Source organism: Anopheles moucheti, chromosome 2, assembly GCF_943734755.1.
Source record: "Anopheles moucheti chromosome 2, idAnoMoucSN_F20_07, whole genome shotgun sequence".
Classification (NCBI taxonomy): domain Eukaryota; kingdom Metazoa; phylum Arthropoda; class Insecta; order Diptera; family Culicidae; genus Anopheles; species Anopheles moucheti.
This window is the reverse complement of record NC_069140.1, coordinates 88,376,080-88,391,347: the sequence shown is the minus strand read 5'-3', so window position 1 is coordinate 88,391,347 and position 15,268 is coordinate 88,376,080. Positions and strand designations below refer to the sequence as shown.

General features: G+C 42.1%; 1 protein-coding gene across 1 annotated transcript in view; it reads right to left on the bottom strand.

Moving 5' to 3' along the window:
• The window catches only part of LOC128310745 (limbic system-associated membrane protein), a 55,027-nt gene extending 42,336 nt beyond the window's left edge, over positions 1-12,691 (bottom strand). The window contains exon 1 of the mRNA XM_053047460.1: positions 12,625-12,691. Within this exon, the coding sequence (XP_052903420.1) occupies positions 12,625-12,691 (67 nt within the window). The remainder of the gene's footprint in view (positions 1-12,624) is intronic.
• Positions 12,692-15,268: the final 2,577 nt, after the last annotated feature.

The window sequence follows — 15,268 nt, the reverse complement described above, 5'->3', positions numbered from 1 at the left end:
CGAAAACCACACCGGCAAACAAAAAAAAACAGCAGAAGACTTGCCACCAGCTTCACCCTCCCGTTTCCCCTTGTCCCCCGTGTCTGGTCCTTCCTCGGATCCAACCCATAACACACCGCCCCAACAGTTCGTTCTCCTTCATTTCCCACGATCATAATTCATAATTTTTGTTGCCAAGTCATGGTTTCCCACGAGCGCACCACTTCAAGTGGCTTCGGCCGGGTTTCGGTTCTCTCCTCGGTCTCCACCCTTGGTGGAAGCGGGGGAAAAACTTCGACCCAGTGTGACCTTTTCACCGTGACAGATAGGGACGGGATGGTGGTGGACCGGGTAGCGCCCGAACACCACCGCGCCAAGTGAAGTCAAGTGTTTAATTCGCTCAACAAAGTACTTCGTTGATTTCGCGATTATGCTCGGGCACGCTATCGCTCTCACCGCTTTCACCGATGATGACTTCCTTTTGATGGTGCGGCGTTCATGTCCATTTTGCTGCCGCATCGCGCGGCCCATAATTGAATGCTCAACGCCGGCGAACGCCCGATGGGGGCAGCTGCCCCCCAAAAAAAAACATCGGGAACGGGCTTCGGTTTGGGGCCGGTAAGGAAATTACCGTTCGCTTTCCCGGCCTCTCCCCCATCGCAGGATCTTTTATGGGTCGATCGATGAAACCACGCTCTCCAACCACTTGTAGATTCGTTGGTGCGATAGATTTCTTGTTTGCCGAAAATGGTTCCTTTTTCTTCGCACTTCGGGCGCACTTTGAATCGAATCCAGCAAACAGCGCACACCATTGTCGCCGCTGTTCGTGACGGTCGTGATTCCATTTATTGGTGCTTGATGTCGGGCAAGGACCAACTGCTTTGATCCCACGCATCATTCGATTGAACTCGGCGATCGGTGACTCGTAACGATCACGATGGGCTGTTAACAAAAGAACCGACCGAACACCTGGTCGCACGGGCGGGCGGAATATTTTATCACAATCCTTTGATGCAGCTAATAATAGACACCGTCCCCGGTCCCGTGGTACGGTTGCAGCAGAATCTAATCAGCACTGCGAAACGAAGGTCAAGAGCCATGACGAAACATGACGCGTTACAACTCAATTATCCCAATCGCCACAGCCTTCCTGCGGGTAACGATGCGCGGCACCTCGTTTTGAAATCAATTTCCACTTACAGCGCGGAACAACTGTGTGTCTGTGATTGGAAAATGATTACCAATCGGATGGCAGCCGATGGTGGACGGGTTGAATAATGATTATAATTGCAAATTAAGTGGTACTCGAATGGTTCGTAGCGGTTAGCGTACGATCCAAGATTCCATTTTCCGAATGATGTGCACCAAATGCTGCAGAGGGAAATTATTTTCCTGTACACGTTCTGGCACAAAGCAAGGGACACATTATGAATGCAAAATGGGTGTGATCAAAAGAAGAGTGTGAATGGATAACCCAAGCGATTGGTGTTTAATGAAGACAAGAGGTATCGCGTGTGGGTATTGCTAATAAGTCATGGAAGTATCTAAGTTCCCAATTTCCTAGAAATATTTCCCTGCACTTATCTTCAGTAGTCCAGTTGGAATCTTTACGTATTAACATCTGACTGTCTAAAGTCGGTCATTTCGCCTAGCACACTTCACTTCTAGCACACTTAATCAAATTGATGTTTTTGGATACTCAAAATTGTTCATAGCTCATGCATGCATTTTGCATCTCTATTCTGTAGTACAAACTCCAACAAAATATTAAAAAATATTCCAGATCTTTGACAAGTATCCATCAAAGAAAAACGTTAAAACCAAGGTCTGTATAGGATAGAGGGCAAAACTATTAAGCCATGACAGAGGTTCGCCATTTTGGATTTCATTTGACGTTTGGTCGCCCGTGTAAGATGCACAATATGTTCACTCACACTTTCTTATCGTGGTATTAGTGACACTTTTTCCTTGCGTCAAGCCTACTTGTTTACTATATCGCAATGCTTCACAATTAGCTTGGTCGTTAAAGTTTTTTTTCGTTTTTAATGCCTTTAGTTAAAACAGTAAACTGTTGATGGTTTTATAAAGTGGTGTGTGTTCATCACCTATTAGTGTTCTGAACCAAGAGTTGATCACACGATACCAGACTTTCACGCCGTACTGTGAATCGGGAGATATGATGAGCTTCATCCTCTTCCTCATATGTGAAAAGCCTCACATCCTCGTTGCCAAATGATCGCTTTACAAAATCCAATTCTCTGCCTCTTACCTGCCTTGAACAACAATCATACCTAACACCAATCGCCAATAAGATCTGCAGATCTTATTCCGGACTATAATCGAAAAACAGCGACACAAATTTCCAATCAAATCTAAAACAATCAAAATCTTGTTGCTATGACCGGCCCGATTAATCAACACAACTACACACAAAACATTTGAATGGAAAAGGGCGTCCAAACGTCAAATCACGTGTAACGAACTTTTGGCTACTTGTCAAATCGCTCTATATTACTAGACCTCTATCCTACACAAACCTTGGTTAAAACTCTCAAAGTTACACTCAGCCACATGGTAACCACATGGTTACTATGGTGATGGTGAAAATGAGGAATTTGATGTAAATAGAACCCTTCAACAGAATATTTTATATTTTTTTATAATTTTAAAACCCTTTAAAGAGTTAGTCTCCGAACTTCACGAGTTAAGTCTGAATAATTTATTTACTTTTCTAAACGCTTCATGCGGATTTTCATGTAACTCAAGTGTACTACCATGTTTCATATTATGTCATCAACCTTCTTAATTCTCGTAAAATTTAATCAACTTTGCTGTTGCAATAGATGTCAATAGGGGAAAATACAGCCTTCTTCTCGTTGGTTGCTTCATTCAGAGCCTATAAGTTCTGTTAATTGAGTCATAATGCGCTTAGCAAACTCTAACAACAAATTCATTGTTCAAAGCAATCTCGACGGACATTCCGAAGGTGAGAAAATTTCAAGTTTTGCTTGTCAGTGGGAAATTGAAAAACAATCCTGACCTACTAAGACCGGTACAAAATACACATAGAATCAGTTTCATAGAGCCTCGACATGAATGAAAACGCAGGCTTTATCCTGATACCGAAAATGAGCTGTTGGCGCTTGGGAAGAACCAGATTGTGGTTCAAAAGGTTCAGCTGACAAATAAATACCTTCACGACTGCTGCAAAAATGCGAAACGCGAAAATTTCAATATATGGAGAATTTGTTCCAATTATCTCATGTCAATTATTCTCGCAATGCTGAACAGCATATTAAATTCTTTAAATGGCAGAATGTGAGTGGTAAAAAAGAAGCAGATTTTACAGTTTTCAAACTTAACAGAGTTGTAGTATTGATTTATGAGAGCATTCATACCGTAAAATCCAATAATGCAATAAAACATTAATAACAACATCGTAAGCAATACGACGAAACTTAAAATGTTATTTGAGCTTTCACGTCTAAAAACTTACACTAATACAATTATAACCCAAAGGGAAAGACCAAACTAGCCCCACGCAAATTCAGGCACTTTCCAGGCAGCTTCATCAAGCGTCATGTCACGCTGTAGCTTGATTAAATTAAAAGCTGCAAAAATACACAAACTCGCCCACTCCAATCATGGGGAACACACGTCTAACCAACCTTGCCATACCTTTAGCAACAGCAACAAAGAAAAAACAAAAGCTCCCATGCAGGGTAAGTTTTCGGTTTTGCAAAATTCACTTCCTGCTCAAACGCTGATGCCCGACGATACCGACAAAGTAGCTGCACTTAAGGGATTCCGGTGCAGTTTTCTCTTAGTTCACAGTTTAGATGAGTTGAACGAGATGCAACAACACCAAAAAAATGGCCACCCATAGATAGCACTCACCACAGCTCACATGGCGCACTTTGCGGAAGGCTAACTTACTGCCTGTTCACCTTTTGCGGCATCCGATGTGTTTGGTGCTGCAGTTTTGTTATTCCCTTGCCAAGCACAATTCAATTTACCACTCAAAAGCTCACGCAAAGCACATGCTTCGGAATCGGTACCGGCAGGAAAACTACTCCCGTCAGCAAAACATGCCAATTACGATACATCAACATTCTGTCCTCTTGCTGTTGTTTCATCCGTCTTAACACTCATCGGATGTGCCGGTTGGCGCGTTTGCTGAAGCGCTCCGTACGTAGCCTACCCTCATCCAGGTCGAATCTGACCGAAGCACATCCGGCCCTCGCCCCTCCGAAAAGCGATACGTCGTTTTGTCGGTTAGTTGGTCACGAGCACGCAGTAAACAACAGGCTTCTGCCTACTCAAGGAGGTCACACCGGAAGGAGTTGGAAAGCTCCGAAAAAAAAGCTCCAATAAGATAGTGCTAGTGCTGCCGATAAATCTCCAACCATTACCAAAACCGTCCATCCCGGGGATTCGATTCGAGATTTCGAGCTGACCGGTGGTGACCGGTTCCACCCACCCAGTCCGGCCACTAACAGGGGTGAAGCCGTACGGGAGCGGTAATGTTTTGTCACCGATCACAGGCTGTTCGTGGTTGTGGCGTGTCGCGCCATTTCTGGGCAGGACTTTACGTGTACACCGAAATGGTTGGCCATTAGTGCTTCCCAACAAATATTCTGGTTCCATCGGAACGATGAACAACGGAGAGAAAAAAAAAACACACACACCCAACAACAACTTGTATGGTGGGTGGTAACCGCCCCAGTTCTACTGATTTGTAGCAGGAGCGTTTTTACGATCAACAAATGTATTTTTCCGACCCGCCCAGCCTGCCCCACGCCCCTTCCCCTCCACTGTTTCAATGTCAAGAGGAACGGCAAACAATCAACCGTCAAAGCGGGAGAACTACCGGGAGGTTTTCCTTATCGGTTTCGTTACTTCGGTACGTGCGAGGGTGGATTGCCTTACTCTTACAACAACACCGGCCAACAACAATCGTCGTGTTTTTTTTTTTTGGTCTTCCTTTGACTACCTTCCTTCCGTTCCAGCGAACTCGCTCCAACAAAACCGAACACACAAAACTCCTTCACAATGACGCTTTTCGCCTTCGCCCCTTTTCGTGTTTGTTTCGTCGGACCGTAAATTTCACGGGGCTGTTTTCATTTAGCCTTTCACGTTTTTTTTGTTGCTGTCTTCCCGTTTTGCACCAGCGAAATGTGCTGAACGGTGGGTGGATATATCGGCTTGCCTGTTGTTGTTGCAACTATCCAACGCCTCAGACGCCCGCTGGATTGGGGCTGGCAAACCAAACAAACAAAAAAAAAGGCAGAATCAAACTCGTACGCGAAAGGGCTCAACACATACGCCTTCGGGGTGTCCCTTCCTCTTTCGGCACGGAGGCTTCCGACGCGTGGGGTGCATTCAGCCGGATCCGTTTGAAGGACATCACCACAAATAATGGAAAAGGCTTTTATCATGATAATGAAATGGCGTATTTATACATTGTTTCATATTCATTTCGTCCGTCCATTGAAGTAGAACTGAGACAGAGTGATAGAGAGGGAGAAAAATAACAATTCAACCCTCGCGGGATTCTCCGGGGTTGCGTATAAACCGTGTTACATTATCGGTGGCATTCCTGCCGCACCTTGGCCGCTGATTGACGACAGACAGCAAAAAAAAATTCAAGCAAAGGAAACGATTGACAGAGCCAATGCCAATGGTTTGCGAGTGAATTGGGTCGTTGGATAAAGGGACATTATTATTCACTATCCACGGTAAACATATTTCTACACGCAACGATTGTTTGAAGTCTGCTGAAAGACACATTTGATTGTGGTGCTTTGGCTTCTTTTCCAAACTGATTCTGCTTCAAAATTAAAGCAAAACGCTCCATCGTATCCCAGAGCATGTAGCTTGTTCCTTTTTATTTCAATTATCTTCATTTGATGTTAAGATTCTCTTTTTTTCCTCAGTGTCAAAAATATATTGAAAAGTTAATTCACATTGATTCATTCATACGATAAGTGTTAACGCTTATCACGCTAAAGTATAGAATTCCTTGAAAGAACTTGACTGCTAGCTATGCATTACTCGTGTTATCAATTGCAGAATAGCCAATCCGGTGTATCTGGTCAAGATTTGAACTCAAAAAAGCCGTATTTTTAAATCGTTAATATTTGACTTATTTTTTACCACATCAAGCTCAAAAATTAAACTGATTTCGTCAAGAAGCGCGCGTCGCTTTGCTCCGATATACTCTCTCTCCTGATCGGCGCTCACGCTCTCTCTCTCCCAAACCCTACATGAGATCCCCCCTCTCTACATGAGATTTACTCGATGGAGACGCCTGGTAGTTGACTGTTAAGAGTAAATAAATTATTCAAAATGCTTTGGAAAGAGTAAAGACATGGACAAATAAGACGATTGATAGTTTACTCAAATTTCTAACGGCACATTCCTTGGAAGAACTTTTGTATGTATTACTTTATGCTAGCTATGTATTACTCGTATTATTACTTATTGCAGAAGAGTCAATCCGGCGTATTAGTTCGAACCAGTTCAAAAATCAATCTGATTTCGTCAAGAAACGTGCGTCGCTTCTTCTCCGATATTCTCTCTCTCCTGATCAGCGCTAACGCTCTTTCTCTCTCTCTCCTAAACGCTCACACTCTCTCCACATGAGATTTACTCGATGGAGGCGCCTGGTACTCGATGGAAGCGCCTGGTACTCGATGGAGGCGCCTGGTAGCCTTTAAACTAAATTTAAAGATCTTTTGTACAAATTGGACAATTTATAGTTTACCTTAATTTATAAAGGCACAGTTTATGTTAAAAAAGGCTGTATAAAGTAAAGAAACAGTTGCTTCTTTACGAAACTGACAACGAAAGAGACACACATCAGCGTAATACAACTCCAATAAGAAGCGAAGATAACAAAGTTAATGTTTTTTGTTCTAATTGTTCATTACTGTTTCGAATATATTTTTTGAAAAGTGAAATGTTTTGAAAAAGATTTTTAAATTAATTAGAATATACCTACTCCTAACCTTTCTTTACGTATAATCTCTTCTCTAAAGTAATGTGGGAGGTATTTTTCTGAACTAAAAATATAATATTATATTCAGAGTACCTTAAGCTAATAAAATAGGGTTATTAGATATATTTCATATCTTTATATTGATGATGTATTTAGTTTTTGTAATGTTCTATTTGATGTGAAAAAATAATACCCAAACAAGATTTATAAGCTTAAATAGTAGTGCATATTAGCCATAATCCCAAACGCAATTTCAAAATCCTGCCTTGGGGTTACTTCATTACGATCAATTGAGTCAGTCATACAATCGCTTTACATCCATAATACCACATTCATTTTATTACAACTCTCTCTTTTCCCCCATTACGCCCATTGATGGATGCACTTTGAAATTACCATCATCTTCATTGCCGTCCATTCTATGCCTGTATCGGTCATGAAAAAAAAACCATAACCCTCGGCAAATGATATCTAGAAAAATCCTGTCAACCATCGGTCGCCCCACACTTAGCAGCGCTCCGCTGAAAATCATTTCGAGTGTAGTTTATGGTCGCATTGTTCGTGATAAATTTGACTCCATTTAAATTGAAATTGATAAATTGTTCACTGGCGTTATTTTTCACACTACGGCGCATTCGGTCGGCTGAAAGTGTTACGCGAAGGAAGGACAACGTCACGCCAAAATAGGGCGCCACGAAGGTCACCCTCTCACCCGGCCAGCATTATCGAAGCCCAGCGGGGCGGCATGTTCGGTTCATTTCACGCGGGACCGAGTTTACCGTGCGACCGTGGCTTCGGCGTGCCACGCAGAAGGAGCCATCCTTAGTGTCCTGAAGTAGTTCCAATAAAAACATCCGTGCGACATGATGATGATGATGGTGATGATGCCGATGATAATAAAAACGACAACAGCGAATATAGCCTGCAAACTGGGGTGTGGGGGGGAGTAAGAAAAATGTTGTCCACCAAGAACGATCGTCCCGCCGGGTCCTGGCTCACGCAGAACTATCAACTTCACAATCTGACGTTTATTTATGCTATGCGGGGAAAGTGATTTCCGCACCCGTATCGTTTGGCCGGCACCCATTTTATGCAGCTATGTCAACGCCTTTTCGTCCCCATCCATCGTCGACCCCTTGTTCGGAACTGTCCAAACATCTGATGGAGCACGTCTTGGCTAGAACCGAGCGCAGAAATAGGAAGTCGAAAACGGAAAGGCAAAGAAAAACATCGCCACGGATGACTTAAAAGGGTTGAAAGCGGGTACCTTTTTCGTTCTTTTGAGTGAGAAATAATCTTTGACAGTGAAATGAGACACCGACGACGTCTACGACGAACACGATGCGATGCTATGTGTCTTGGGGTGAAATAGACACACATAAAAAAAATACCAAATGCTACAAAGGGAAGCGGTTTTGATGATGATTGATGTAGATCAGAAGCTGCATTCAGTGCCCGGTATGCACTCGAGACGTTGACGGTTTAATGACGCTCGAGACAACCGTCTCGAGAAAAGGAACCCAAACAAAAAAACACGATACCGAAATGATCTTGTCATTATGAGGGTAAATGGATGGAAAAATGTGTCAGGAGATTATTTGAGAATATCGTTCTTATAAGGGGCTTTGAATATCTTGCTGCTCGTAACGTCAAGCTTTATCGAACCGAACAAAAAAATATTATTATAGCCAAACTACCAGTAGATATTTTTAATTAACGAAAAAGAAACGACTCGTTCAATAACCCACATGCCGAAGCATTTTCTGTCGAGGAAAGAAAATCAATTTAAAGGGCCACAAATCAATCCCATCAATTAGTGACAATAGATAAAGCTAATTGAAATCCAGTTCCTGCACCAAACGCGTAGAACACGAACCCCTTAAGACGAGAAAAAAAAAACCCAAAGACACTCAGCGAAAAGAAATATCCATTCCGGTAGCACATTCTTACGCCCGCCCCCTCCCGGCATGGCCATCACTTTTATTAGCAGCGTCACCGCGTTCGTTTGCCTTTTGCCGAGGCCGTAGGAAGGCGGTCTCATTTTTCACCTGCCCATAAATATTAGCACACCCTTCAGGGGACGGGCGATGCAAGCGGCGGGAAAATGGGTGCCGCTCGTTAGACATGCCATTCGACCGGAGCCAGGTCACAGCAGCGCAATGCCATTTACGTTCGTTAACGTCGATGAAAAGCGGGGACCCATTTACTTGGCAGACGATTGAAACAGCAGGGGAAACAGAACAGACTGGTGAAGGAAAAAACCACTCCGGAAAAAGCGAACACTTCCTTAAAAAGTGAGGACATAAATGCCAACACGTTGTTCCCCGCGGTACCGTATCGAATGCAGAAGCAAAACCTACTTAGATCCCTATGTTTTTTTGTTCGCTTGCTGTTGCTGGTGTAGGGCTCCCTCCATCGGGCAGGGGATGGGAAGCCCTTTCTTGAAGCATTAAGGGACTACCGTACGGCAGTCAGGTAAGCCTTCAGTCTGTTACATATAGTTAATAAATTTTTACGATTATTATTTGTGCAGTAGGTGCCACGAGGGGGAGGAGACCCCCTCGTTCACTGTTATCAATTCTTTATTCCTCATTTAAAGCGTGCCGAGCGAAGCACAACAACAGCGATCGTTCGCTTAATGATGATGTAGTGTTCCGTGAACCTTTCGCAACGAAACATTACAAATGCCTGCGTGTGACATTTCCGTCAATTGGGGAACAGTTGCAATGGGGAGCTGCAACATTTCTCAATATCTGTGTGGTTTGGTTACACAAAAAAAGGGTAGCAAACATTTGAACATTTGGAAAACGTTTTACCGGCAAGACCCATCATACTGCGGCAGAAAGCTTAATATTTCAGCAGCGATACGAAACCTCGAAAAAGGGAATTCTCAGCACGGGTTGTTTAAGTGTCAACATAGAAACACTAAAACGGTACCACTACTACTTACACGGCAAGAAAGCGCTACCACTCGGTGATGGGGTTTTCTCGGGTTTTAAAACCGTTCATACCCCCACTTCAATACACAAGAGGAGCGATCATTACAAAACCGGCTCCGGACCATTGCCAGTGTGTCATCGTTTAAAATGCCTCCCAAGGGGGGCCAAACGCTTCACTTTCTTTTACCCATTCATTGCCAGCCGGGAAGCCGGGTCGGGGGAAGGCTATGGAATGGGAAATCGATTTTTCCACACCAAACCTTCCCAATAGCAAACCAAAACATGCGGCAGGAAGAGGGAAAAGATGGAAGCAAAAAAACATTAGAAACATCTTAGTTTTGCTCATGTTTATTTTCCTCTTCCGGCAAAAAAAAAACACACGGATCAATTGGGCTGCCAAGCAGGCACTCGGGTGATTTCACAATTTTATTTATCCAAATCGGACACTTTTCCCTTACGACTGTGAACATATTCGATTTAATTTTATGTCTGCCAGCCCCAGGAGGCGTTTGTTGTTTCTTTTTCTCTTTTGGGGACAAGCAGAAGGATCCCCATTCACTAGCTCCCGGTCTCTGCACATCTGAACGGTTCGGAACGAAGTGCTATCGCTTTCTCTCTATCCTTTCCTTCTTTTCCACCTCATTTCATCTCCATCGCTCAAATAGTCTTGGGATGGTTTTTGGCAGCCGTATCAAGAAGTGTCTCGATACCCATTTGCGCCACTCGATGCTATTGAAGTTTTGTGTTGCCGATCTACACGGGGCACAGCAGTGCCGTGTGATGGACCTTCCGGATACAGCAGTACCGTTTGCGACAGTTTTGCGAAAATGTTTTGCCCTAGGTGGTTTTGTTTTCTTTTTTTTTATCGAACACGGACTACCTTCGGCAATTGGTTCGATAATGGACCATCGACTCTCTCGGATGTAAAGGTCGAGAATTTATGAAAGCAAATTGACTGTTTGGTTGTTCGATTTTGTTGAATCGCCAGTACGGTCGTTGTGAAAGGATATCAACTACAAGGATTGGCAATAGTTAGCCATTCCAGACATGAGGGGATTTTTGAAACCCTGAAACATCGAGACGATTACAATATTACGGTGAGCATTTGCCGAAATGAAAGCACAAAAAGCTACAGGGGTGCTTCATCCAAAAGCTTCAAATAAGAAAAACCTAAAAACATGGGGTATATCTAATATAATGAGAGTACGTAGGCTGAGAACGAGGCTGTCGAAGTTAATATTATACTAATTATGTACAAAAAATCCGTCGATTTTCATAGCTTATCAAAAATGTGGCAATTCAAGTTAAGAGTTGCTGTTGATGATTTTAGAACAAAGTCATCCAAAAATTGCCTGTTTGAAATTTCGTAGCGATATTGATGGAAAACTTTGGTACAATACTAAGAAGAGCTCAAGAATAATAATTTGATTTTAAGCATCGTCTTGATGGGATCATGCAAGCGGCGTAGAGCAGACTCGTGTCATAAATATCAAATAACAATGTAATTAATATCAACGTATGTACAAAACAAGTTGCGACTGCTGTGAATGGAAAGTACCCATCAACAAATCAAATATGAATTAAATTATTTTCTTCATCGTCATCGTGGAAAACCACCAAAAGATGATTGAAGTTCTACGCTCCGTTAAATCAGAATTAGAAGGGATAAGGTACCTTGATTTTTAATTTATTATTATTATTATTATTATTATTATTATTATTATTTATTCCATAAAAGCGTTTGCCTCGCGGGCTGTACAATGGTATAATAAAAAGAAAAGAACTTAGATTTAAAGTGGCCCCAAAACAAAACCCTACAACAGAAAGAATAAATTAAGAAAACTGCAGGAACAAACGAGTACAACTAAACCGGAAAGACATAAAGGAAGGAAACAAATAGAAGAGGAAATGGACAATTCACAGAACAGAGTAAATAGAGTGGGAAGAAAAAGAAAAAGCGAAAAGAAAGCAGGAAGATAGCTAATTAGAAACAGGGGATAACATACGAGAGCGAAATGACGACAGGGAGATGCCATAGAATTAAAAAAAAACTCTTCATCTTTTCTATTGAATTGCAAAAGCTTTGTTTGAAGTGTTTGATAAAATTTTCTTATGGATATGAAAGGGCTTTGATTGATTCAAACTCAAAATCTCAGGGTTATTTTCAGTATCTCACTTCTCATATTAATTTTCTTGAAAATGTTTGCCTCAAATATTCAATAATAATACTTCAAAATATATTTCATCTCTATCATATGGTTGAACTGGCCGATTGCGTCATGCGGCTTGAAGTTATTGCTGTCCTTCTTAAGCAGTTGTTCGGTACTAAATTTAGGCCCTTTCGTCTGACGCATACTGTATGGGTATACAATAGAACTTCAATTACAGCTCCCTAGCCTCGAAACCTGTTGTGTGCAATCCGTTATTGCTTCTAAATATTTCAAACGATTTATCATCAACAGTCCTGCTCCACGAACCTCCAACGTCTGGTCACTGGAAACGGTCTAATTTTCCCAATCCTCCCCCGGTTGAATAATTAATAAAAATGTCAGTTTCAATTGCATGTTTCATTTTTTCCCATCGTAAAACAAAAAACCGAAAAGGATATACCTTTGGGCCCTGTTCTTCATCTTCATCGCGTTCCGTCACACCGAAGACCGGAAAGAAGATAGATTATCAATAGTATCAATTTAATAATGGACTTACCGCAGCTTAAAAGCAAAACGAAAAGCATCCATGTCCAGCTGGCCGTCGACCTTACGCCGTCTCCCATTGCGATGGCTTTCACTTCCGTGCGCGTCCAAGCTGGTACCTTTTTCCTGCAATGGCGAACGGCACGGTGTATCTGAAGGGAAGGAAAACAAAAAAAAATACACATACAGTAAGCAAGACACGGTATGACGCAGTAGTTGTACGGCCAGGCACTCAGTTCTGCAGATAGAAAATCGGATAAGACATCGTGTACCAAAACACGGGCAACGAGAAGCGAACCTAAAGAAGGCAAAGAAAAGCCCCTCTAAATACCAACGGAAATGGGGAAAGCCTTTGCAGAGAGCGCTCAAAACTGGGCACCATTTTCCGTGGCCGTAAGAAAACATGGAGCACGGACACGGCCACCACCTGAACCGAAGCTAAGCTGTCGCCCGGAGTAATCATGTAAGGAATCGTAATTAATTAATGAGCCAAATAATGCCCCCGGGGCGGTAATATGCCGTGGTGTTTGTTTTCGCTTCATTGTCGACCGACGCCGTAGGATTGCGCCAGGGAATGTTTTCTTCCGTTCCGTTCAACCTACGCCACGCCATGTGCGAAAGGGATTTGGCAACAATTTTGAAGATTTTCATTTATTTTGCCCAGCAGGCTTCACCGTTTTTTTTTTTTTTTTTTTTGGTTTCGGGTAACCTTCAGAACCCTTCAGAACTCGCTTGACAAACGATATCGAAGGTTTCAGCACCCGTTCGCATGTCCCCGTCGAGCCCTTAAACCTAGCATTCGCCAGGAAAGGTTTCTGGCAAAACGCTTCACTTCTTCCCCAAACGCTTCCCACGGACTGTCCCTCCGGGGGTGGCCCCAAAACCGTTCAAATTCATTCCCATTTTATTTCGCCCTCTGCGTGAGGTAGGCATCATTAATTAGATGAAACTTTGCACACTCCCCCCGGGAGCCGGGAGTCTCTAAGCTTCGGCAAACTTTCTGGCGACTAAATTTTCATATTGAAAAAGTTTTCGCACGGATTTTCGGCCTGGATGCGGTGGCAGAAATTGCCGGCAAAGCCGGGAAAAGTTTACAAAACCAGAGCAAAACGAAGGCTGAATCCTAATCGTTAAACGCTAATTATTGGAGTAACTACGCTTAAATTAGTGGGCGATGTATGGCTTCGGATGGTCGTGGGTTAAAAATAACCACGGGCTAAAACGGGGGGAAAAATGCTGTAAAGCCAGGAAAACCTTTAATCTTCTTTAAAGTAAACTCTGTGCAAGAAAACACGTGTCTTTTCATTCTGCATCCCCAGCTATGTTTTCGTAGAATTCTTCACGGGGGTTATTTAAGAATCTAACGTAATTGCAAAGCTAACACCAAGACGTGCGGGAGTGTTGGTTTACTATCGATTATTTTACAGTCTAAGAACACCTGACAAATGTCACGAAAGTGTTGGTCGAAACTAGAATTTTCTAAAACTTTTATTGCTTCTAAACTTGTGTCTAAAACTGACGAATTCATTTCTATCCGCAAAAGAAATTGGTTAGAACGATCTTCCGTTCCGAATATCTGGCAGGTTGGAGAAGAATCCTACAGCGAGTTCGACAATCATGCATGTCCACTCATTCGATTTTCATTTAAAACAAACAGCCATTTGTTGTAATAACTGCTGTGGATATCTTTATTGTCTGCCAGAATAAAAACAATATTTTTCAATGATATCTGAAATCTTTAAACAAATCGAATTGAACAAACGTCCCCACTTTTCATCCGCTTGTCACTCTTTATCGCCTACGCACGAGAACTCCTCCCCAGATTATTTCCACTAATAGAGCTGTGAACGATTTCAATAATACTATATATAACCTTTTCCAATAAAAAGTCCCCACAAACGAATGTTCTGCGAAAACAGCGTGTCAAAAAATTTTCCATAGAGCTCGTCTAAGGAATACGAATCCATTCGCAAAATTCGTAGAATTATCCCGATAACATTGTAACTTTCTTTGAAGAAAAAGGTTACATTCAGTTGAGTTAGTTCGTATTTTAAACACAACGATATTACATTTCTTCATAAATTTTTTCCCAAACAATTTCCCCATAAATCATTACTTCATTTTAAATCTTATTTATTTTCTGATAAATGTAGGAACAGGTATTAACGAAAATGCAAGTTCCTTTTATTTTATGTGCATCCGACAACGGTCAGTTCCCGAAACAGACTGGCTGATCCTCGCTATCCCACTTCTGACAACCGTGTTGCCAGCTCTCGCCTCAACTGTCACAAGGACAGGGTGATTCATTTCCTACATAAATTATGATAAAACTTAACAGTTTATAAGCATTGTGTAAGCAACGAAAGAGTCGTATATTGGTCAGTAATATTAAATGAAATGAAAGGTATATTTAGAACTCCTTTGCAATTATTAAACGCTTAAGAGTTGTATAAAATCTCTACATATACTTAATGCCACTAGCCGCGAAGATAGTTTACTAAATTTTCAGCAAAAGGTGATGCTCTTTTATTTGCTGTCTTCATCATTCCAACAGAACCCCTTCATTAAACCACCATTATTAATGCCATTCCACACTATCTTAACCTACCCTAACTTATACAAAATGTATTGAGGTTCTTATATTAAACACAAAACAA